Here is a 25,578-nt window from a genome sequence, read left to right on the forward strand (position 1 = left end):
GGGGCCATGTATTGCGAGATTTTGGGGAACAACCTCCTTCCCTCAGTTAGAGCATTGAAGATGGGTCGAGGCTGGGTCTTCCAACATGACAATGACCCGAAGCACACAGCCAGGATAACCAAGGAGTGGCTCTGTAAGAAGCATATCAAGGTTCTGGCGTGGCCTAGCCAGTCTCCAGACCTAAACCCAATAGAGAATCTTTGGAGGGAGCTCAAACTCTGTGTTTCTCAGCGACAGCCCAGAAACCTGACTGATCTAGAGAAGATCTGTGTGGAGGAGTGGGCCAAAATCCCTCCTGCAGTGTGTGCAAACCTGGTGAAAAACTACAGGAAACGTTTGACCTCTGTAATTGCAAACAAAGGCTACTGTACCAAATATTAACATTGATTTTCTCAGGTGTTCAAATACTTATTTGCAGCTGTATCATACAAATAAATAGTTAAAAAATCATACATTGTGATTTCTGGATTTTTTTTTTTAGATTATGTCTCTCACAGTGGACATGCACCTACGATGACAATTTCAGACCCCTCCATGATTTCTAAGTGGGAGAACTTGCAAAATAGCAGGGTGTTCAAATACTTATTTTCCTCACTGTAAATGATACTGTATCTATGGTAATACTCCCAAGGAGTGAGCAGCCAGTAACAAGTAGTAGTAGAAGAAGAACGCCGTAATCTCAGTTCTCGCGCATGCATCCTGGCGCTCCTGTGAACTCTCATCAGAGGCCCACATTGAAGAACACTAATAGTTGGATAAAGTCGTTATTTTTGTTGTTTTTCCGCACAAAAAGTATTGTCGTCGCATGATAAACTTAATGTAGAACCACTGTCACTTGGACTATTTTAACAATGTTTTTAATAACTATTCTGGGACGGCGAGTTTCGGTCCCTCTGAAAGCCTATGGAGGAGTGAGACAGCTGTCAGATTTCATCAAAAATATCTTAATTTGTGATCCGAAGATGAACGAAAGACTTACATGGTTGGAACAACATGAGGGTGAGTAATTGCTGACAGAGTTTTCATTTTTGGGTGAACTAACCCTTTAAGTCTCAATGATATTCTGGTCCTTCATAGTTTTATTTTCCACTCTCAAATTCATGTCATTCAAATGCATTTAATTTTCTTTCCTCTGCAGAACAAAAGTTTTGTCATGATAACTCTCAAGAGTTGGAGTTCATGGTAATATGGCAATGTTGATATGCTTGGTCTTGGCGTCTGCTATAGATCTGCTACGCTGCTGTTATTGCTGCTGCTGCAGAGCGAGTAAGGGACTTGCTACTGCCAACACGACACGCTGCTGTGAGCAAGTAAGACATGCTGCTGCTGTACAATGTAGCATATATGAATTGCCTGTAGCAGATCCATACAGGTGGAGCTGGGGAAGGTGGTGGGTTTCTGAAAGTGCACTGTGCCGCTAAGGAAAATTCTGACCAGGGTTGAGCTGTGAGCTCATTGGCTACTGAAACAACAGGAACCAATCAGCTGTGCCCTATAGAGAATGATGTGAATGTACAACCCGATCTCACGTTAATTCGTTCGTATTTTACAATGTGGCTAATTCGTACGAATTCATACAACGTCATTTGTACAAATTTGTAAAATTTTTGCTTAATCGTACATATTTTACGAGTTGCTCAATTCGTATGAATTTGTACGAAGGCCTACCTCTGACCCCGCCCCTAAACCTAACCATCACTGGGGTTTAGACAAATCGTATTAATTAATTCATATGAATTGGTCGTGAGATAGCGTTGGAATGTAAGCAAGTTGAGTGAAGGAACTATTAGACTTTCAAGACAGAACTATATTTTGAAGACAAAACAACATTGGACTTTTATTGTGAGTGCAGTGCACATACACACACAAAAACATTTATTTTCTCAAAATATCATCTTTTGTGTCGAAGAAAAAAAAGTCATAGAATGACATTAATGACATAAGAGTGAGTGTAAATGGTGATAGTATTTTACCTTTTGAGGGAATGATAGAGTACCTTAAACTCATTTTCACTGCTTATGATAAACAATAGATCATAAATCAGTCGTTTCGAATGAAAAGTTGCATGGAAAAACTTTGGAGTTTTGACTCAATTTGATCAGACTTTATCCTAAACACCGGCTATATCTGTAGAATGGACTTATAAAAACCCAGAAGTAGATGAACTGTTTAACACTAACATGTTTCATCACATTCTTATATGGGTCACTGTTCGTTCATCATACTGTACATTATCAACACTCCTTGACAGTTATACTGATGTATGCTAAACACCACTAATGAGTGTAATGTAACTGTTTGTTTTTGATATTATAGAGACCGACATGCTTGACAAACATTGACCTACTGCAGAACAATTTGAATATAACATTAACCTACATACACTACAGCTCAGACTGTTACCTGAATCCTCAGAGAGAGAGAGAGAGACATAGAGAGAGAGACGCGAGCTTGAATACAAATCAGCCTCCCCGTCGCGCACACGCGCATTCTCTGCAGCCGCACTGGAGAGCTGCGGTTGACGTGACGATTTAATCTCTCACGCCTCATTAAGCAGGATCCGCCTGTGCATGCGAGTGCGGTTTACACACAGACCGTGAGCGCATCTGCATGCGCTAATGTGAGGAAACACTCCACGAGAAAAAATCCTGTGTGGGTGGGAGGATAAGAGGAAGGACGAAGAGAGGAAAGCTGGATCGGTTCACAGGAGCTCCATGGCAAACGCGCGTTATGGCCACTGCATAGGAATCTATCTATCGTGACGGCTGCAGGGTGTGAAGTAAGTGGCTATCCATCTAATTGTGCATGCAAACGCTTCTGGTCACCATTACGCGAGGGTTCTTCCATTATGGACGGTGTGAGTGTGGCCGCTTTGGAGTGAATCACCCTGGAAGGATGAGTGATGTTTCCTGCCCCATATCGCTGGAAATCAGAAGGACATTGAGAAGGAGGGTGTTGGTGGTATTCCCCAAACGCTAGCTCTAATTACCCTGTATAGCAAAATCCCTTTAGGGTTTTACGCTCTTATTGCCTTCGCATACATCCCCCACCTTTAATAGCTTGAAATTGCGATGCTGCCGGATGATGCATGTGGTGATTTGAAACGTGTGTGTGTTTGGGGGGTGCTCGAAACCCAGAGACACGAAATCACGAGATTGACAGTAGAGCGATAGACTTAGACACGTACAGTACACAGGGTAATCCAGGTGCTTACATCAACAGCGCGCCAGCAAGAGGATTACGCGCTTGAGCATGTGTTTTATTGTTGTTGGGTTGGATAAATGAAGGAATGAATGCAGAGAGGAGGGCGAGACAAGAGACAGAGTAAGTCGTGCATGTCTTCTTTTTGAGTTTAATTTGTGCAGGATGTATATGTTAGTTGATGGGATAGTTCACCCAAAAATGACAGTTCTGTCGTTATTTTCTCACCCTCATGTCGTTCTAAAAACCTTTCTTGTGTGGAACACAAGATATATCTATATCTCAAGTTTGTTTGTTTTTGTTTTTCCATGCACTGAAAGTCAGTGGGTTCATATTTAGTTTGGACCCAAACGTCCTTCATAATATCTTATTTTGTGTTCTGCAGAAGAAAGATGTTCATAGAGGTATAGAGCAGCATGAAGATCATTAAATAATGGTATTTTCTGTTTCCATTGCTCCATTGAGTGGCATAAATCCTGCATCATTTGTGCTATAATAGACATAATTTTGTTGATGAGAGGTGAGCTGTTACTTTTCTAAGCAATATATTTTTTTTCCCCTGGGATTTATGTTGTTGCCCTCTTAAATATCATAGACACTCTTTTGAGGGTCCTTTTTACTAAGCAAACACTTAGCGAACACCCAAAACACCACAAGTCTACCTTGTTCTGCAAAACTCTTGATTAATTTCCATGAAATGGAATTATTTTGTTATGTATATTCGATTGAAAAACTTTAGGGCAGGACTTGATTTGGTCCATGGGTAATTGATTGGCTGGTTGGATGGTTGTGGTTTGCTATTGGTGGATCTCATGTGAGTGACAGGTTGCCCCGCCCTCACGCCAGTAAACACATCATCAGAGAAGAGAAGAGATGAGCTGCCAGAGGGGAAGTGATTTTGATTAAAGATCACAAGGGCACAGAATTCAAAAATAATGTTGTGCACGGATAAATCATTTGCCGCATAATAGATATTGCAATATTCCATGGTGACTTTAAGGTAAGACTGTAAATAAACACACATATGCATCTTGCAGGACTTTTGGTGAAAGGAGTGGGACCAGGCAAAAACTTCATGTTTTCTCTAGACATACATGTAAAACATGTACCATGTTTTTGTTGTTAAAGTCAGGTTGTGCTGGTGAAGATTCTGTAGCTTACCTATCCAAATATTACCACACTGGAAAATGTGTTCCATATTTACATTGCATATAATTTTACTAAAAATTGCTGACAACAATGTGCAAAATGGCATGTATGCATGCTTGTCTTTCCAAACCATGTCTGTCTTGTCTTTTGTAGGTTGTAAATGTCAGTTTGTATTGGTGAAGACAAGTAATGCTCTATTATAGGTTTACATGTAGATGCAAAGCTAAAAACATTGTGGAGACTGTTTTGTTTGACTTTTTTCACCATCCTTTAGTAACAGTCATTCTGAACACTAATTTAATATGAAAGCTGATTCAGACTGTCTATGTTTTCATACATGAACCATAATGGAAAGCCAGGGCAAGCTTTGCATTGTAATGGAGTTGGTCTAATTGAAGCTCAAGTGTCCTCTGAGGATATAGGAGCCTAATCTCAATTTGTGGTCATCCAGAAACCCTCAATCTCTATTTTTGAAGTGGCTCTTTCAGCATAATTTATTATTTTAGTCATTGCCTTTGTGTTTTTTTGTCAGCTTGGCTCTGCTGATTGTATGACACACACGAGTTAGTCATACAGAGCCAGACTTTTGACTATCAATGAAGTCTGGCCAACTTTGCAGCTTATTCTGACCAAAACCTGCTCATTTAGTGGCAACACAAATCCATGGAAAAAATGGCAGCTTATCTGGACAAACAATGGTACTTCAGACTTCAGTTTGTTCAACTGTCATATAGTACACACACACACACACACACACACACACACACACACACACACACACACATTCTTCTACATCTATCTTTATGAGGACATTCAAATAAATTTGAAATTTGACATTCATTGACACAATGCAGTCTCTAGCCGCTTACCCTAACCTTACCCATCAAAACTAAGTGCCTAACCCGAACCCGAACCCTGACCCTAAACCTACCCTAAGATAATTATAACCTTATCTTATCTTAATTAAAACCAAGTCTTGACCCTCAAACAGGCCTTTAAAGGGGTCTCTGTAAGTGAGGACCGGCCAAAATGTCCTCACTTTACTTTCTTTGTCCTCACTTCAATGGTCTAAAACTCAAACTGCTCCTCACAAAGATAGTTGTACAAGTACACACACACACAGAGAGAGAGAGAGAGAGAGAGAGAGAGAGAGAGAGAGACTATGTATAGGTATTTTACCATTAGAAAATTAACTAACCTGCTTGTTTCCTAGCAAATTGACAAGAACTCTAAAGAACAAGAGCAGGAGGGTTCTAGCTAACAATTTTCACTACGATCTTGAATTTTTTGTGTGTAAAACGCAACAGACGGTCCGTAATATGTGCATGTAGGTTGTAGGCATCCCGTCTGAGTCTAAACATGAGTGGACCATATGCTCTTCCAGACACTTTACCTGCATCATTTCTTTCAAGCTTCAAGCATCTACATAATTATCAAAGCACATGTTAAAGGAGAACTACGGTCAATTTTAACATTGAGCTCATTTTTTGGTAAATTTGGAGTGCTGTCAATACAGAGAACAACGACAAAAATCAGTGTTGCCTACACCGTGTTATCCTCTTTTTAAAATTCGCACCCTGTTGACTTAAATGGGGCAAGTTTTAAACCTGCTTTTAGCCTCTTAACATCAAATCAAATCAAATCAAATCAAGTATATTTGTATAGCGCTTTTCACAATACAGATTGTATCAAAGCAGCTTCACAGTATTAAAATAAAATAATACAACAAAGTTTGTTTCTAGTGGAATTTATTGATTGATAGAATAAAATTAAATATCCCCAAAATATCCCCAACATCCTTGATGTGTCATTACAAGTGCACAGCCAATGTGAGTGATTCCTTCAGAGTGAACACAGTGAATCTGACTGCAGTAGATGTGAAAGATATGAATAATTGAGCCAGCGCTCATACCTGTATTTACATCCTGTTTTCGGTCGAAGTCCACAGTAGTCGATTGTCGAGTTCACGCGCGTGATCATAGGTAACTAAACCTATTTTAAACCTGTTTAAAACTTGCCCCATTTAAGTCAACAGGGTGCAAATTTTAAAAAGAGGATAACACTGTGTAGGCAACACCGATTTTTGTCGTTGTTCTCTGTATTGACAGCACTCCAAATTTACCAAAAAATTGACCGGAGTTCTCCTTTAACAAAAGCGAAAGAGACCCAATTTGTTCTAAAACCTTCTTCCAGATTGTAGATTACAGTTATATTTGGATGAATTTACCCCTGGAGTCTTACATTAGAGCACGTCTCTCTCATGGATCATGCACTTTAGCTTTCTTTTTCCTCAAAGACATTAAAACGACACACGGGCGAGTTTTTTGAAAAACCTTCCAGTGTTGCCCAGCAACGAGGAAAGGTTTCAAAAAATGCTGCTTGGGCTCCTTTTTTTATATACATTATCTGAGGACTCGCACACTGACAGATGTAAAATGTTGACCGCTCCACCGCTGTGAGCGTAAGGCACACTAAAAGCGGAAGCATGTACTAGATGCTTTCTGTCGTTGGGCTTTAGTGCCTGGCTTCATGTGATATTCATTTCCCTGTCCTGAACTCAGAGGTTTACAGTGTGATGTTGAACAGGCCATCTGACAAAACGCTGCTCTGTGGTTCACGGTCGAATGAAAGTCCAGTCCTAGAGAGGTTTAGACCAGCTGCAAGTTAATCCTGAAATAAATGGGGCTTTGTAACTACTAATTAGATTTTAAGCTGCTAAAAATGGTTGCACCTCTTGATCTTAACACACTTGTTAATCTTGTAGGTCATAAGCTCTCTGTAAAGTAATGAGCAGTAATGGCATATATCTTAATTGATCCAACAAGCGGCCTTAGTTTGTAAACAGCAACTCTTGTATTTCAGTTCATCATTTATATTTAAAACCTTTTTGGGTCATGTAACTGTCAGTGGTAATAAAAAAATGTCTATAAAGGATACACAAGAACAGGAAATACGATAAATAATGAATCATGAAACACAATAAATAGCATATTTTAATACTATTTTCCATTGCAGGTTTGGGGGTTGTTTTGTTTTTGTGATCAGCCGCTGATAATTTTAAATAATGGCCACAGTTTTAGAGCCTGAAATCAGCCTTGTCAGTGTGTCACAAATTGTGTCTTCACCAATCAACTGAATGTTTTGTTTATAGATAGTCATGTTTTGAAGGAGTTACACCGCACTCATGATCACCAAGGTGCCAGACAAACAAAACTGAAGATCTCGAAAAATAAACTGTCTGATGGTCGTTTGACCGAAAGCTTGGTGATTAAATTTGCTTAAAGGATTCAAGTGTGCAGACAGTTTATTTTTCGAGATTTATAGATAGTCATGCAAGAGAGGTAGCCTAGATGTACAAGCACAAATGAGTTATTGTAATTGAGTTATTGAGTTTTCTATCACCTGACCTGTTCTTTCCTCCTCTCTCTTTCATGTGTGAAGACTAAAGTGGGAGTGCGAGAGGAGAAAGAGAGCAGAAAGAAGCAGGATCTACAATGGCAGCAGAAGAGAAGCCTGCTGTGAAGAGCAGTAGCTCCATTGTACCATGTTTCCTCTTTGTAGAGGTGAGTTATCATATCAACATAAATAATCCTGAACCCTGACTATAATTATCAGGAACTTTTATGAACTCTCAATGGGCCTGCAGTGAAAAATATGAGGTTATGCCATGACCTGAAAGGAAGTGAAGCTCAGATCAGATATGGAGAAAAGGCTTCACATCAACAATTTACTTAGTATTGCCTGAATTCAGCTTCACTTTGAAAAAACAAATGTGTAATAATAAATGCATCTCCAGCACAGCGAAGCGTGGAGGAAGAGTGCCATTGGGTGAGGAGTCTGAGTCCAGATTTGAACCTTGTACTGAATATTTGGTCTCACATTAAACTCAAACAGGGAGACGTTTTTTAACTACTCATGAACGGTTTGAAGCCGTTAACATTGAGTGAAACAACACTGATTCTTCTTCCTGTAAAAATCTGTCTGCAAGTTGAGGAAGGCTATATTCTGTTGCTTTGTCTACAGTATTTGTGCAATTCTTGCTAATTTCCTGACCAGTGATTTGTGATTAAAATGATGAAGACCATTAAAAGACCACTAAATATTTAGCCATTTTTGGCTTGGCCTTTTTGCTGCTCAGGAGTGTATATTAACAAATAATAATTCATGTTAGATATACATATTTAAAAATTATTTTTTAATGATATATACTGTGCTACCGTTAGGGGTTGCTAAGATTATTTGAATGTTTTTGAAGTCTGTTGCTCTCACCAAGGCTGCAAAATACAGTAAAAACAGCGGTATTGTAAAATAATATTACAATTTAAAATAACTGTTTTCTATTTGAATATATAGTAAAATGTCATTTATTCCTGTGATCAAAGACAAATTTTCAGCATCATTACTCCAGTCTTCAGTGTCACATGATCCTTCAGAAATCATTACAATAGTATAGGGGAGAGTGGGGTAAGATGAGCCAGTGGGTAAGTTGACCCACCCCCTTTATCTTGGCAACTGCACACTTTTATTGTCATTTGACCATATATTTTGGAATCACCCATCATTTCTGTCATACTGTGAAAAGTAGAAACACAAAGGAGGAGTGAAGGCATCCATTCACTTTAAAAAAACGTTTTTGGCTTGTCAAAGTAAAATTTTAGCATAACAGATGTAATGGCTATTACATCAAAGCAAATTTGTCCATTTCTTAAAGTATTTATGATCCATATTGGTGATTTAGCAATGTATAAAACCATCCAAATCATTTAGCTAAATATTAGTCTGAATTGGTAAGATGGCTAGTTTTGTCCAAAATGGCAGCTATGGGGCAAAGTGAGCCAAATGATGTGGGGTAAATTGAGCCAGCGTTTTAACTTACACCACCATACGACACTGTAGTTAAGTTAAATCTCTGAAATACAAACTGGTATAGTATCAATTTAATATTACAAAAACGGTTTAGTTTATTATTATTTTTTATTATTATTATTTTAGTTTGAGTTTATTTGATAGGAATAATGTACAAGTACACCAAATCCTTCTCTGATTAGAACCAGAAGATGCTTAATCATCTATATCTTTCCAACTGTTAGTAGTCCCTAATGGCCTAACATGTTCGACATTGCAGAAAAACTACCATGCCAACTTTTTGGCTATAATGTTTATTAGTTTCAGTGGCATTTTTTCATTCATTCTAATTCAGTTTTTATTTAATTTTACTCAAACTCTCTGTTTAGTCTGTTTTTGGGAAGGTTACAACTGCAGGTGTTCAACATGTTGTTTTAGAACTGCAAACAATTACATATATTGACATTTCAGCTTCATTTTTGGTTTTATGTTGTTTAAGTTAGCTTTATGAAAAGAATGCAATGATTTGTTAAAGGAAATTGGATTATTAAATTAGTTTTTAAAAGAGGTAAATTATCTTTCAAATTTCACACGTGTTTGAATTAGATTCATTTAGTTGGTCAGTTTACACCCAGAAGGTGCAACTTACCCCCTGACCTGGATCAACTTACCCCTAACCTGGGGTAAATTGAGCCACATGAGCACTTTTTATAAAAGGCCATTATTTTAGAACCCTTTGTCATAGATGCAGTCTGACCATTTAAAAATTATAGGAAAGATTCTGAAATTACTTTAGATACTTTATTGCACTTCTACCTCATTTTCCCTTATCTTGAGGACCACATAAATAAAAAATGGCTCATCTTACCCCACTATATATATATATATATATATATATATATATATATATATATATATATATATATATATACAGTGCAATGCATAAGTGAATACACCCATGCTAAAGTTGACTAAAAAGAGGAATAAAAAAATCATATTTTGGAAATTGAACTTAATGCCTTAATTTAAAAAATTAGGAAAAATCCAACCTTTAAGGACACCAATTTTCTTTGTGAATGAATAATGTATCGTAAATAAATAAATGTTCTTCCTTAAAATACATGGTGCATAAGTGAGTACACCCCTATGTTAAATTCCCATAGAGGCAGGCAGATTTTTATTTTTAAGTATTTTTTTATATTTTTTTTTAGGATACTATGCATCCTGATAAAGTTCCCTTGGCCTTTGGAATTAAAATAGCCCCACATCATCACATAGCCTTCACCATACCTAGAGATTGGCATGATTTTATTTCAGTTAGCCTAAAAGCTAGTTTGATTTGCATTGAGAGATGATCTTATGGAAAGTACCCCATGCCAATCTCTAGGTATGGTGAAGGCTATGTGATGATGTGGGGCTATTTTAATTCCAAAGGCCAAGGGAACTTTATCAGGATGCATAGTATCCTAAAAAAAAAAAAAAAAAAATACTCTATGGGAATTTATAGAATCTGCCTGCCTCTATGGGAATTTAACATAGGGGTGTACTCACTTATGCACCATGTATTTTAAGGAAGAACATTTATTTATTTACGATACATTATTCATTCACAAAGAAAATTGGTGTCCTTAAAGGTTGGATTTTTCCTAATTTTTTAAATTAAGGCATTAAGTTCAATTTCCAAAATATGATTTTTTATTCCTCTTTTTAGTCAACTTTAGCATGGGTGTATTCACTTATGCATTGCACTGTATATGAGAATTTTATACATTTATAATAACGTTTTATTAAATGATTTCTATGATTCAGAACATTTCATAGTTTTCAAGTCAGTTCTAAACGTCTAGTTTCTTTCATTCTTTGTTTTCCTGAAGGATGGGATGTTATTGTGTGTGAGCGTGCACACTAATGTTGCGTGTGCATCACAAACACATCACGACACTTGCCTCTGCTGTTGTTACTATGGATACCAATCAGCTGGATCTGGATCCCATCTCTACGCTATCATTTTTAGATTCTCTCCCCCACAAGTGTAAATCTTCTCTATGCTTCTGCCTTCTGCTTTCCTCCAGTGATTCAGCCGCTCATGCATTCACAGGCAGATCCAGTGTGCTCTTGCAGAATGCATGTATGATTATTTGATAAGCCACATTGTTTTTGTTTTTTTTCATGTAGCACATTCAGCTACTGCTATGACTCACTTTAGCAAGGCGGAGCAAAAAGCACGGAAACTGGGAATGTGAAAGAAACATCATAACAGCCAGTTATACAACTTAATGGAAGGGTTCTCTGAGTGAGTGAGTGTGTGTATGTGCGTGCATGCGTGTGTGTGTGTGTGTGTTTGAGAGAAAGAGAACCTGTTATTCACGTACAAATTTTCAATGAAAAATGTCAATTTACTCTTTTTTTTTTTCTTTTTTTAACACAAAAGGGGAAATTTTGAAGAATGTTCACGCTGCTCTTTTTCATACTATGAAGCAAATAGTGAGCAGGGATATATTTTAATATATGATGACAGAATTCACAGTTTTATGAAATTGTTGCCTTTGATTCTGTAGGTTTGTGATGCTGAATGAGAAATTTGTTGTGTAGCTCCTATAAGATCCAGCAGAGGGCGAACACTGCTGCGCTTCAGTGAACTCTAGGTGAATTTTGTAGTTATTTTATCTATGGACTTGAAGGTTTGTTCGCATGTCTCTGTGGGTCTGATTTGGCTTACACTGTGTTGACTAAATGTCCACTAAGTCAGTAAAGTAAAACCTGATATCAGCTACATTCTTATGAGGAAATTTGAGGGAAATGGTAAAAAAAAAAAAAAAACATGAAATGCTGTTCAAAATAAAAAGCAACAAGTATTGAACAAGCAAGATTTTTAAAAAAGTAAAGGTTAATTTACAGTTTCCAGTCATGTGACTGGCGAACTGCAGGACAGGCCTGTCAATTTTCCATCTGGTTGAAGCCATGAGTATTTAAATCGCCTCTCAAAAGAAGAAAAACTAAATTATTTGAACAAAATGCAAGTTTTTTGCACTTGTGATCCTGCCACAGTATTTCAATCACTGGAAACAGCGGGATATTAACGTGACAAATACTTAAAGTGCCTTGATGTAACGCAGTGATATTAAAGGCATAGTTCACCCCAAAATGAAAATTCTGTCATTTACTCACCCTCTAGTTGTTCAAGAATCAATACCTGTATGCATTTATTTCTTCTTCTGAACAAAAAAGAAGATATTTGGAAGAATATGAGTAACCAAACAGTTGATCATGGACCATTCTATAGGGAAGTCAATGGGGTCCATCAACTGTTTGTTTACCGACATTCTTCGAAATATCTTCTTTTGTGTTCAGCAGAAGAAAGAAACTAATACAGGTTTGGAACAACTTGAGGGCGAGTAAATTATGACAGAATTTAAATTTTTGGATGAACTATCCCTTTAAAAAAGATCAAATTCATATTACCCTTATTGATGATGCACAGATGATCCCTGAATATGAACGCGCTCAATGGTTCAGCGTTTTCTTTATAATGGTTTTCTATGGAAAAAATCAGCAAGAAACTGTGCATCCTTGCTGCACATATTAATAAGGTGTATACTGAATCTGGTCTTTTAATATAACTGTCTTACTACATTAATACTTAGCACAAACCTATAAGGGTGACGTCGTGAAAACTATGAATAAAATTAAAGGTTCTTTTATTAGCATCCTTCAATATACATATGAAAAGTGTTCTCACACTATGAAAAAAAAAATCTTTTAAGAGCTGTTATTGAAAGGTTCTTTGGGGAACTGAACTGAATGGTTCTTTAATGGCATCGCTGCATAAAAAACAAAAAACCTTTTGGCACCTTTATTTTTAAGAGTGTATATGCAGAAGAAAAATCTATCTCTATCTTTCTCCTCATGGGTTGGTCTTTGGATGTGAATAGCCCTGAGCAATAGCAGATCTGCTCGACTGCAGTCTCTCTGGCTCCTTTGATAGCAGCGTAGAGATCTACAAAGCCACAGGAAAATGAAAGGAATAAAAATGTATTTTTTTAAACGAGTCTGACACTTGAACTGGCGGGTCACTGATGAGCATTGTGAGAGCTGAGCAGTTTGATTCAGTAGGAGGATAAAAGATGAACAGCGGGAAGGCAGAGGAACAGTGTTGCTCTTGACGGATGAAAGAATAGTTACGGAGACTTGTAGAAAGGGAGGACATGAAGGGAGGATGGATAATGTGTGTTTACAGCTGAGACTTCACTGCACACAGACTAATAACAGACTGATGTTGCTTCTGCGGCTGTAGTCTCTTAACAAGCTGTTAATCGTGATGCAACAACAAACATGTTGAAACATTATTCATTTTGTGCTGTAAATAATTTGAGTGGTACTTGCGAAAATATTAACTGAATGAATATCAGATTTTACAGTCATATTTGAAAAGGTGAAAACTCCCAAACTGAGACTCAAGAGACCAGCTACAAGCTTATGCTTTAGGCTTTTTTAATGCAGAGGATTCAGACAAATACCTGTAAGAAATCATTGCATCTGTAACGCTGCTGGCTGAATGATAGGAGGAAGCAGGATCCACATGCAGCAAACTTTATTTAATAAACCAAAAACTAGACAAACTCAGACTCGGGAAACAGGACACAGGAACCAAACAGCCAACATACACAAACAAGAACCCACAAACACTGAAACAAGATACAGGGTTTAAATACAGAGACTAACAAGCTAAACAAGATAACAAGGGGGCGTGGTTAATCTGAAACACCTGGGGAGACTAATAAACAAGAAAGACTACAAAGGACTACAAAACATGGCACAGAACAGGAAATAACAAAAATGCACACCAGACAAGGGAAACACAGGACAGGAATCATGACATAGCCCCCCACTTAAGGAGCAGATTCCAGATGCTCCTCAGGAAATAGTTCAGGAGGGTGGTGGAGCGGAGGCGGACCCGGGGGCGGGATGGAGGGCCTGGAGACTGTGGCAGAACGGGAGACCAGGGCGGATCAGGCTGTGCAGGCGGCCAGGGCGGTGCTGGCTGAGGAGACGGCCACGGCGGAGACGACCCTTCGGGCGGCCACGGCGGAGACGACCCTTCGGGCGGCCACGGCGGAGACGACCCTTCGGGCGGCCACGGCGGAGACGACCCTTCGGGCGGCCACGGCGGAGACGACCCTTCGGGCGGCCACGGCGGAGACGACCCTTCGGGCGGCCACGGCGGAGACGACCCTTCGGGCGGCCACGGCGGAGACGACCCTTCGGGCGGCCACGGCGGAGACGACCCTTCGGGCGGCCACGGCGGAGACGACCCTTCGGGCGGCCACGGCGGAGACGACCCTTCGGGCGGCCACGGCGGAGACGACCCTTCGGGCGGCCACGGCGGAGACGACCCTTCGGGCGGCCACGGCGGAGACGACCCTTCGGGCGGCCAGGGCGGAACAGGAGACCACCCCTCTGGCGGTCCTGGCGGATCGGGCTGGTCCGGAGGTGTATTGCCCCCCCCCAAAATTTTCTTGGGGAGGCTCCCCGGTAAAGAGTCCTGGACCAGCGATGAAGAGGGCTTTGAGCTGGGCAGGACCAGCGGCGAAGAGGGCTCTGAACTGGGCAGGACCAGCGGCGAAGAGGGCTCTGAACTGGGCAGGACCAGCGGCGAAGAGGGCTTTGAGCTGGGCAGGACCAGCGGCGAAGAGGGCACTGAGCTGGGCAGGACCAGCGGCGAAGAGGGCACTGAGCTGGGCAGGACCAGCGGCGAAGAGGGCACTGAGCTGGGCAGGACCAGCGGCGAAGACGGCACTGAGCTGGGCAGGACCAGCGGCGAAGACGGCACTGAGCTGGGCAGGACCAGCGGCGAAGAGGGCACTGAGCTGGCGTGAAGCTCTTGATCGGCAGAAGTGACGTGAACAGTCTCTGGATCAGCAGAAGTGACGTGAACAGTCTCTAGATCAGCAGAAGTGACGTGAACAGTCTCTGGATCAGCAGAAGTGACGTGAACAGTCTCTGGATCAGCAGAAGCGACGTGAACAGTCTCTGAATCAGCAGAAGCGACGTGAACAGTCTCTGGATCAACAGAAGCGACGTGAACAGTCTCTGGATCAGCAGAAGCGACGTGAACAGTCTCTGGATCAGCAGAAGTGACGTGAACAGTCTCTGGATCAGCAGAAGCGACGTGAAGAAGCTCAGGTTCAGGAACAGGCTCAGACTCAGGAACAGATGCAGTCTCAGGAACAGACAGAGGCTCAGGAAGCGTGGCGGCGGCCATCCTTGGAACCAGAATCAGGCGTGGCCGCCTTCTTGGCTGGAGATTCTCAGACAACGTGGTGGCGGCCATCCTGGGAACCAGAATCAGACGTGGCCGCCATCTTGGCTGGAGACTCCCCAAAGCTGCTGCTGGATCCATTAAGTGGTGGGTTCTTCTGTAACGCTGCTGGCTGAATGATAGGAGGAAGCAGGATCCACATGCAGCAAACTTTATTTAATAAACCAAAAACTAGACAAACTCAGACTCGGGAAACAGGACACAGGAACCAAACAGCCAACATACACAAACAAGAACCCACAAACACTGAAACAAGATACAGGGTTTAAATACAGAGACTAACAAGCTAAACAAGATAACAAGGGGGCGTGGTTAATCTGAAACACCTGGGGAGACTAATAAACAAGAAAGACTACAAAGGACTACAAAACATGGCACAGAACAGGAAATAACAAAAATGCACACCAGACAAGGGAAACACAGGACAGGAATCATGACAGCATCATTGTTGGCCGCCACATCCATCCACCCATCTATCCTCACACAGTACGCGTATATGGTGCATGCTGTCCTTTGGTGCTGTTTAGTTCTGCTCATCAGACAGAATAAAAGCCCTTAATGAGCTGAGAGAGCTGTCACTCAAACTTCAGTGTCTGTCAGCTTGAGAACGCTGTTGAAGAGGAAGAACTCTAAAAATACTCTGAAAGAAGAGTCTGATTTCAAGCACAATTAGAGCTGAGACATTTGAATGATACTAAGATTATGACTCATGTCTGTCTCTCTGTCTGTCTTTCCATCTGTCTGTCTGTCCATCTATCTGCCTGTCTTTCTGTCTGTCTTTCCATCTGTCTGTCTGTCTGACTGTCCTTATATCTCTCTGTCTTTCCACATGTCTGTCTGTCCATCTGTCTGTCTGTCTGTCTATCTTTCTGTCTGTCTTTCCACCTATCTGTCTATCCATCTATCTGTCTGTCCGTCTTTCTATCTGTCTATCTTTCTACATGTCTGTCTGTCCATATATTTGTCTGTCTCTCTTTCCATCTGTCTGACTGTCCATATATCTGTCCTTCTGTCTATCTGTCTGTCTGTCCATCTATCCATCTGTCTTTCTGTCTGTCTTTTCACCTGTCTGTCTGTCCATCTCTCTGTCTGTCTTTCTTTCCGTTTGTCTGACTGTCCATAAATCTGTCTGTCTTTCTGTCTGTCTTTCCGCCTATCTGTCTATCCATCCATCTGTCTGTCTGTCTTTCTCTCTGTCTGACTGTGTCCATATATCTGTCTGTCTTTCCACATGTCTGTCTGTCTTTCCGTCTGTCTGACTGTCCATATATCTGTCTGTCTGTCTGTCTGACTTTCTGTCTTTCTGCCTATCTGTCTATCCATCTATCTGTCTGTCTGTCTTTCATTTGTCTGACTGTCCATAAATCCGTCTGTCTGACTTTCTGTCTGTCTTTCTGACCTATTTGTCTATTCATCATCTATCTGTCTGACTGTCCATATATATGTCTGTCTGTCTGTCTGTCTGTCTGTCTTTCTGTCTGTCTTTCCACCTATCTGTCTATCCATCTGTCTATCTATCTATCTATCTATCTATCTATCTATCTATCTGTCTATCTATCTATCTATCTATCTATCTATCTATCTATCTATCTATCTGTCTGTCTGTCTGTCTGTCTGTCTGTCTGTCTGTCTGTCTGTCTGTCTATCTATCTATCTATCTGTCTGTCTGTCTGTCTGTCTGTCTGTCTGTCTGTCTGTCTGTCTGTCTGTCTGTCTATCTATCTATCTATCTGTCTATCCATCTGTCTATCTATCTATCTATCTATCTATCTATCTATCTATCTATCTATCTGTCTGTCTATCTGTCTGTCTGTCTATCTGTCTATCTGTCTATCTATCTATCTATCTATCTATCTATCTATCTATCTATCTATCTATCTATCTGTCTGTCTGTCTGTCTGTCTGTCTGTCTGTCTGTCTGTCTGTCTGTCTATCTATCTATCTATCTATCTATCTATCTATCTATCTATCTATCTATCTATCTATCTGTCTGTGCTTTTTTTTTTCATACAAACTTTGACTGATTCTTTTTGTATTTCACAAGAATGAAATTGTAAATATTGAAAAAACTCATAAAATAATAAAACAAAAATAATCCTCAGTTTTTTTCTTTGACAACCAATATAGTTAGGCCTAAGCATCAGCAATGAAAAAAAAAAAATCGTCAGCCTTAAAGGGATAGTTCGCCTAAAAATGATATTTAAGCCATGATTTACTCACCCTCAAGCCGTTCGAGATGCATATGTCAATCTTTTTTCAGACGAACACATTTTCAGTTATTTTAGAAAATGTCTTAGATCTTTCAGTGGTTATAATGTGAAGCAATGGGGTCCAGCTGATTCAAGTCGCAAAATGTGCATGCAACCTTCACAAAAATAATCCATCCGGCTCCAGGGGGATAAACGAAGGCCTTCTGAGGGTAATCCGTGCAGTTTTGTCGTAAAAATATACATATTTAAAACTTTATAAACGAAAATAACTGGCTTCCGGTGGCGGTCGGCGCGCGTTCATGTAGATGGTTGCTGGCATATGACGTAGGACGTAACGCAGGAAGCGTCGTGACGTAGAACGAGCGTGACAGCGCAGCCAGAGAGCAGAGCAAAACAAAACTCTACGTTCGCTCTACGTCACGACGTCATTCATCTACATGAACGCGCGCCGACCGCCACCGGAAGCCAGTTATTTTCGTTTATAAAGTTTTAAATATGTATATTTTTACGACAAAACTGCACGGATTACCCTCAGAAGGCCTTCGTTTATCCCCCTGGAGCCGGATGGATTATTTTTGTGAAGGATGCATGTACATTTTGCGACTTGAATCAGCTGGACCCCATTGCTTCACATTATAACCACTGAAAGATCTAAGACATTTTCTAAAATAACTGAAAATGTGTTCGTCTGAAAAAAGATTGACATATGCATCTCGAACGGCTTGAGGGTGAGTAAATCATGGCTTAAATATCATTTTTGGGCGAACTATCCCTTTAATCTCTCCCAGATGTAATATTTCACAGGCCAGCTGCACACGGCTCTCGAGTCCTGGATCAGAAGGAGGTCAGAATCCTCCGAGGAGCACCTGTACCTTCTCAAACAGACCTCGCCTCACCACGCTCTTCCCGAGATACAGCACATCTGTCATCATTCATTTATGACAGCGATGAATCTTGTCCTTTGGAAGTCCCTTCCTCCGCTCTCCTCCAAACACAATGCAGCGTGTCCTCCTCTAAAGCGTGGCGTCTGCTGTCAGCTTTGTTTACTGTGAAGCTGTGCTAATACGGCGTGGGCCTCTATTGATCTGTCTCTACTTGTTTGCTGTACGCGCCACAATAGGGGCATATAGAAGTACATATATTACAGAGCAAATATTCATGCATCTGTGTCACATATTAACCGGCCTTCTTTTGCTCATGTCTTCCACAGCACACAGGCTCTTTATTTCGGCTTAGTACAGTCATGTCTCCAGGCCTGTTCAGAATCTGAACTTTTATCTCAGGCTAAACTATCCAGAACTGACTGATGATAGCACAGTGGATTTCTGTGGAAAAACATGTTGGCATATGGAATATTCCTGCTCCCCCGGCTCTTTCATTAGACTCTGTGAGTGAACACAGATCCACAGAGTGATTCTGGCACAGTGGGTTTCATGAGCGTTTCACTAACTCATGCCAAATACAAGCAGCATGTTCCAATGAGATACTATTTTTAAAATTTGGGTGGAATATTTCCAACTAACGAATGAATGAATGATCAGATACTACATGTGTTCACTTACACATGAAATTAATATGGCGAAAGAGCAAATATTGTTAATTAACATAGCCTACTAATATCAATCCATCAGTTTGGGCTCAGTAAGATTTTTTAGAAGAATAACTGTATTTTAAAATGTAATTTATTCCTGTGATCAAAGCTGTATTTTCAGCATCATTACTCCAGTCTTCAGTGTCACATGATCCTACAGAAATCATTCTGATATGAGGATTTGATGATCAAGAAACATTTCTGATTATTATCAATGTTGAAAAAAGTTGTGCTGCTTCATATTTTTGTGTAAACCGTGAAACATTTTTCAGGATTCTTTGATGAATAGAAAGTTTAAAAGTCTGACCACTTTTATACAATTGCAAAAGCATCCTTGCTGAATAAAATGATTAATTTCTTTAAAAAACTAAATCTTATTGATCTCAAATTTTTTCTTGAAAGTTAAAAAAGACTTATCAACTAAACATAATGTCTGAATTTATAGCCTTCCAGTCATGATTACCCACGCTTGTTTTGGGGCAGTATTTTATTAGAAAGTGGCCGAACAACCTTTTTGCATTATGTGGTTTAGTGTGTTCTGGGTGGTTGCTATAGCCTACTTGCTCTTAGTGTTTTTCTACTGGTTCAAGTCAGAAGACTCATGAAGCCTGTAAATATGTCTTGAGTCCCTCCTTTAATGTACATGTGCAGGAATTATTATCATTTTTTTTTTTTCTATTTTACTGTCCACAATCATAAGTCTGATCACTTGGAAAACTAATAGCACATCTATCCCCTAAAAAAAAAAAAAACGTAATATTATTCATTTTTGTAACAGCTATTCACCAAAGTTGAATGCTTATGGTTATGGAGTTGTTTAAATTTTTTACTCTTAATATGAGCAATGGTAATAGTGATTCTTGCCTTATGAAGCGCCACTGATCATCTTCAAAAGCTTCAGTCTGCCCTCTAGTGGTCAACATCAGCATTGCACAGCACCACATCTATTTTCCTTTTATTTTCTTTATCTAACAGTGTATTTTGGAGGTTGAGAGATCTAGGTGAATAATCCAAAAATAATCCACGCTTTTCAAATGCTCAGGAAACAAGTGCATTTATGAGAATAAGAAATAGGCCTACGTATCGGCCTAAAAATGCATTTGGACACTATATGTCACAAGTTATGCCAGGTCCCATTTAACACTAAAATCAAAAGAAAAATATTTTTTTTAACTCTAATATTATTGTCATGTGACATCAGTTTGCTGCCAAATTCTTATTACTAAAATATGGCCAGATGTTTTCTAAATTTTCTAAATTAATATTAAAGATTATAAGATTTTTAATTTATTTTTACATTGTGACATTACAGTCATGTCAACCATTTACCAACAACAAATTCTTATTTTTTAAACACTTTATTTTTCTTTTCATTTTCGTTTGTTATGCATTTTATTCAGAATGAATATTTTATAATAATTTAACTATAATAATACAATTATATTTTTTTATTAAATATATTCATATTATTTTCATATATGAGTTAATAAAATAATGTGAAATATTACAATAGTATTTATAATATTTTCATTTTCTTTTCATTTTCATTCAGTTCAGTTCAATTTCATTATGCATTTCATTCAAACATTATGTCCGTGTGTGTTTATTTTAATAAACATTAAACATGTTTATTTACTATTTTCAGATTATTTAATACAAATAATGTGAAATATCACAATATTTTGAATATTTTATTTAAAATTGTAATATTGTTTTCATATTATTTACTGAAATAATTTTAAATATTACAATAGTATTTTAAATATTTTATTTTATTTTTATTTTATTTTATTATGCATTTCATTCAAACATATTTTTTATATTTATTTAATATTTTCATATTTTTTAATAAAAATAATGGAAAAATATTACAATAGTAGTTTGAATATTTTAATATTATTTTCATATTATTTAATAAAATAATGAGAAATATTACAATAGCATTTATAATATTTTGATATTTTATATTATAATATTTATTATTAGCCTACTTATTGAGTATTTTAGATTTTTTATTTATTATTATTATTATTCTATAGACATTGTAATATTATAATCACAAAATGTTTGGCCAAATCATGCAGCCAAACAAGCACAGCAAACCTGATATAGCCTATAGCCTATATATATATATATATATATATATATATATATAGCATTTAAATCTGAATTTGTGTTATAAAGGTTTAATGAGAAGCATACAGTAGTGTGTAAAAAGGCTTGAATGAAAGCAAACTCATTTTGAAAGTCGCTAATGAGCGAGTTCACACCCTCGTTGTGTTTCACACACATCCAAAATGTCACGGACGTGAACACACGGACACACACACCGTGAGCCAATTTGTGTGTGCTCAGGCTCAAATTCACGCTGTCCCTCCCCGCTGTTTCTCTCCACATCTTTCCCCGCTTTCCACTCTCTTCTCGCTCGTTCTGTGAAGCTTTCCTGGAAGAACAGCGTGTAACGTTCTCAGTATCACGACACCGGAGTGAGTGTGTGTGTCTCTGTGATTGTGCGCTAACACACAGGCTGTGGCGGAGCGTCTTCATCTCTGGTTGTAAAGCGTGGATCATGTTCTATTTTCAGCTGGTGATCATGGCAGGAACCGTTCTCCTGGCGTACTACTTCGAGTACACGGACACCTTCCCCGTACACATCCAAGGATTCTTCTGCTTCGATAAGACGTTCTCCAAACCGTACCCTGGACCGGACGAGAGAAGTAACGTACCGCCGGTGCTCATCTACTCTCTGGTCGCTGCGATTCCTACTATGATCGTGAGTAGCCTCTGTCTTCCCTTCATTTCTCTGTGTGCTTGTGGGTAGAAGTGAGACTCAACTTTAGTTTGAGTGATAAAGGATGAATCATCATTCATTATCTGGATATATATGTGAGCTACGCCTACATGTAATGTGATTTTGTGTGTGTGAGAGAGAATGCAGAATTCAAAAATGTACAAAACAGGCTTTATTATGTAATGTATACCTTAAAGGTTATTTAAGGACTAATCATTTTGTATGTGACATTATATTCCCAACCCAAAACTCTGATATATCAAAATGGAAAAAATAATTAAATTCTTATCACCATAATGTGGGGAAAAAATCATAAAGATATTAAAGGTAGGGTAGGACATTTCTTTTTTCATAAGCACGTTTTGTTATTATGGTTGGAATTCTCTTCATGTCCTAAAAGCAATCAATAATAGAAGTTGTCTAAATATTAAAACATGTACACATGTCTTCTGTGGAAGTCTCGGGACCAAAACAATCTTCGTCCAATCATTGCATTCGGTCCGAATGCAATGATAGGATGTCCTGACTGTCAATGTATGTTTTTGCATACCTCATCGCATCTGCTCGCGCAGACGTCACACGTCAATTGGCAAAACTGCAGAAATTGCCTACTTTAATATATAATAATATATTATTTAAATTACAAAATATTTATTAAATAAAATTAAATGTTAAATAAAAATGTTATTTTATTATTGTAGCCTAAATGTATTTAAACCTGTATTATGTTTTAATTTGACAGTAAAGTGTTGACATGACAATAACATCACAATGTTAAAAAAGTAAGCATTTTCTTTTTTTCTTTTTATTTAGAAAATTTAGAAAACACCTGGCCATATTGTAGTAATAAGACTTTGTATATTTTAGCAATAAGAGTTTGAAATTGATGTCATTACAATAATATTTAAAATTTTTTTATAAATGTATCGATTTTTTAAAGCATTTTATTTTTATTTAATGAGAAGCACAATGTGTGTAAAAAAGGCTTGAATGAAAGCAAACTCATTTGAAAGTCGCTGATGTGCATGTTCACACATTTTCATTTTAGTGTTAAATGTGGCTGGACAGGTTTCATGAGATTTACCCAAATGTTTTAAAGGGGGACATTCAGGGGCCCTTTACAAGATACCATTTTCAACTAAAAATGCAAAACTTTTTTCTAATAAATAAATCATTTACTCGACAAAAGCATTTTTGGGCCTGAAAACGCAAACTTTTGAAAAAGAGTTTCAAAGTGCAAGTTTTTGAAAGCGGTAGCATCACATATCATCTCTGTGTAAACAACAGAAATGTTAATTTGTGTAAATGGTGATGTCATGCGCATGCATAGACAGTATATAAACTGGACACAGCAACCCCATAGGTTTCAACAGAGAGAAGTGAAGCAAATTAGAAGCACTCACTTCCTGATGGCTGAGCGAACTGCGCAGACTCAAACTGAGCTTGACGGCGTCGATGTGACGTGAGCAGTAGCTGTGCCAAGAGAAATCTGAATCATTCCCTTCCGAATCTCGCTGAGACGGAGAGCGTGAGTAGGATCTGTCCATAAGCTAGGAGCAGGAGCAACTTTATGATTCTCTATGGGCTTCTCCCTTGACTTTATCGGACTTTATGCCTCCACGTCCCCCCGATTGACTGCGAGCTTCTCCTCCTGTCTCTACGGTAATTTCCAGAGAGTCGCGTGGTTATGACGCAATCGTTAGCCTACTTTTACAAAAACGGCTTCTACGGGGCCATAACGTAAGATACAAGGTAATGGAGCCTTTTATACATTGTCGTGTTTCTTTAGAAATAAACAATGGACAAATGGAGTCTTTAAACGCCTCAGATGTAAAGTTATTCGCTGTCAAAGTGACGCCAAAATGAATGGGAGTCAATGGAATGCTAACAGCAGGTGAAGGCTTGTTAGCCAATGGCGGCTCCGGGGGGTGGTACGGAAATCGAGCGCTCGATTACCCCCCTGTGCGCATGTGTATTATGTGTTCAGTCTATAGACGCGTAGTTTTCCTTTACAAAGTGACGTCGCCATCTACTGGCCTTTCATGATAATACAGAGTTTTTAGACAGCATTTTTGCTGTGTAAACGTACCCTTATTTTGCTTATAAATATCTCAGTAGTTTCTCTTAGACAAAAGTGAGAAGAAATAGAGTGTTTTTTAGTCCTGTGGTTCTCAGATCTTTTTTCTCCAGTGAAAAAGACCCCAGTTATCGGACATGATGATGTCTCAAGTTTTACCAGAACGCTAACGACTGCAATCAAAAGTCAGAGATCTTGAAATTAACTTAAACAATTCAAAATCAATTCCCCCTTTCCTTTAAGTTTAAAGTTAATCCCTAACCGAGATTTAAATAGGAGTTTAAAGTAATGGAGCAACAGGATTACATTTTGTCTATCTATCTCTATATATATATAGCTTAAATGTAAGTTTGGTGCAACAGAATTATCAGATGAACCAGAACAACCCCTGAACAACAGTAGACAGCAGCTATAACTGGATGTGATGGTTTGTAGGTGCTGGTTTTACTGGTGTCTCCCTGCCACGTTGTGAAGCGGAGGCAACAGATTGTGGGACCACACGGATCTGCCTCCCTCCTTTTTCCGAGTCTGTCAGAGCCACGTGTGGTACATGTGGGCATGTGTTTCTGAGCGAGTGTATGAGCCAGCAGTCGATCTGAAGCCTGGAGTACGAGCTTCATGTACGAGTGTACTGGCATGAGCTGTCAGAGCCAAAACACACTCACACATAAAGTACAGCCAAGTGAAGACGAGGCCGAGAGACGCATGAGAAGGTGTTTGAAATGGAGAACTTCTGTTAGATTCATAAATAAGGGAAAGTACAAGAAATCAAGCAAGGCATAGTGGGATAGAAACACGAGAGATGTTATGATGGCCGGCAGAGGCAATGATTGATTGAGAATGAGAAAGGGAATGAAATGTGCGACATCTGGTGCTTTTGCCCATCGGGACACAGTCACTTTCTGTCCAAAACAGAGTGACACGGTCACCCAGATCTTTTTATGGGGGAATATCATGCATAAAATACACTACAATGCTCGAAAACAAGTGATATTGTGAAATATTATCACAAAAACTGGATTTTCACATGATCCTTCAGAAATCATTCTAACATGATGATTTGATCCTCAAGAAACTGAGCAATTCTGATTATTATCAGTGTTGAAAACAGTTGTGCTGCTTCATAATTTGGTGGAAACATTGATAATGTTTTTTAGGACTCATTGATGAAAGCCTATAGGTATTTATATTTTAGACCTGATGGGATGGGTTTCACAGGAAATTGCGTACATGCGTCATTCACACGTGCGTGTCTCGTCATATCCGTAAATAGAGAAAAGTTGCTCTGGCTACTTTGACAAAACAAAAGTTTTGGATCGGTAAGATTTTTAATGTTTTTAAAAGTTTAATGTTTAATGTTCTCTTCTGCTCACCTAGAATGCATTTATTTGATTA

The 25,578-nt window shown here is 38.9% G+C and overlaps 1 protein-coding gene across 4 annotated transcripts in view; it reads left to right on the forward strand.

Moving 5' to 3' along the window:
- The first annotated feature begins 2,594 nt into the window (after nt 1-2,594).
- plppr2a (phospholipid phosphatase related 2a) overlaps nt 2,595-25,578 on the forward strand; it is a 40,064-nt gene continuing 17,080 nt past the window's right edge. For 3 of the 4 annotated variants that reach the window (XM_084129124.1, XM_084129122.1, XM_084129123.1), the window contains exons 1-3: nt 2,595-2,779; nt 7,792-7,913; nt 21,900-22,088. In XM_084129124.1, coding sequence (XP_083985250.1) covers nt 7,845-7,913; nt 21,900-22,088 — 258 coding nt within the window. In that variant the 5' untranslated portion in view covers nt 2,595-2,779; nt 7,792-7,844. The remainder of the gene's footprint in view (nt 2,780-7,791; nt 7,914-21,899; nt 22,089-25,578) is intronic. The other variant, XM_084129125.1, reaches the window with a different exon arrangement.

This window comes from Abramis brama, assembly GCF_963993115.1.
Source record: "Abramis brama genome assembly, chromosome: 1".
In the NCBI taxonomy this organism is placed as follows: domain Eukaryota; kingdom Metazoa; phylum Chordata; class Actinopteri; order Cypriniformes; family Leuciscidae; genus Abramis; species Abramis brama.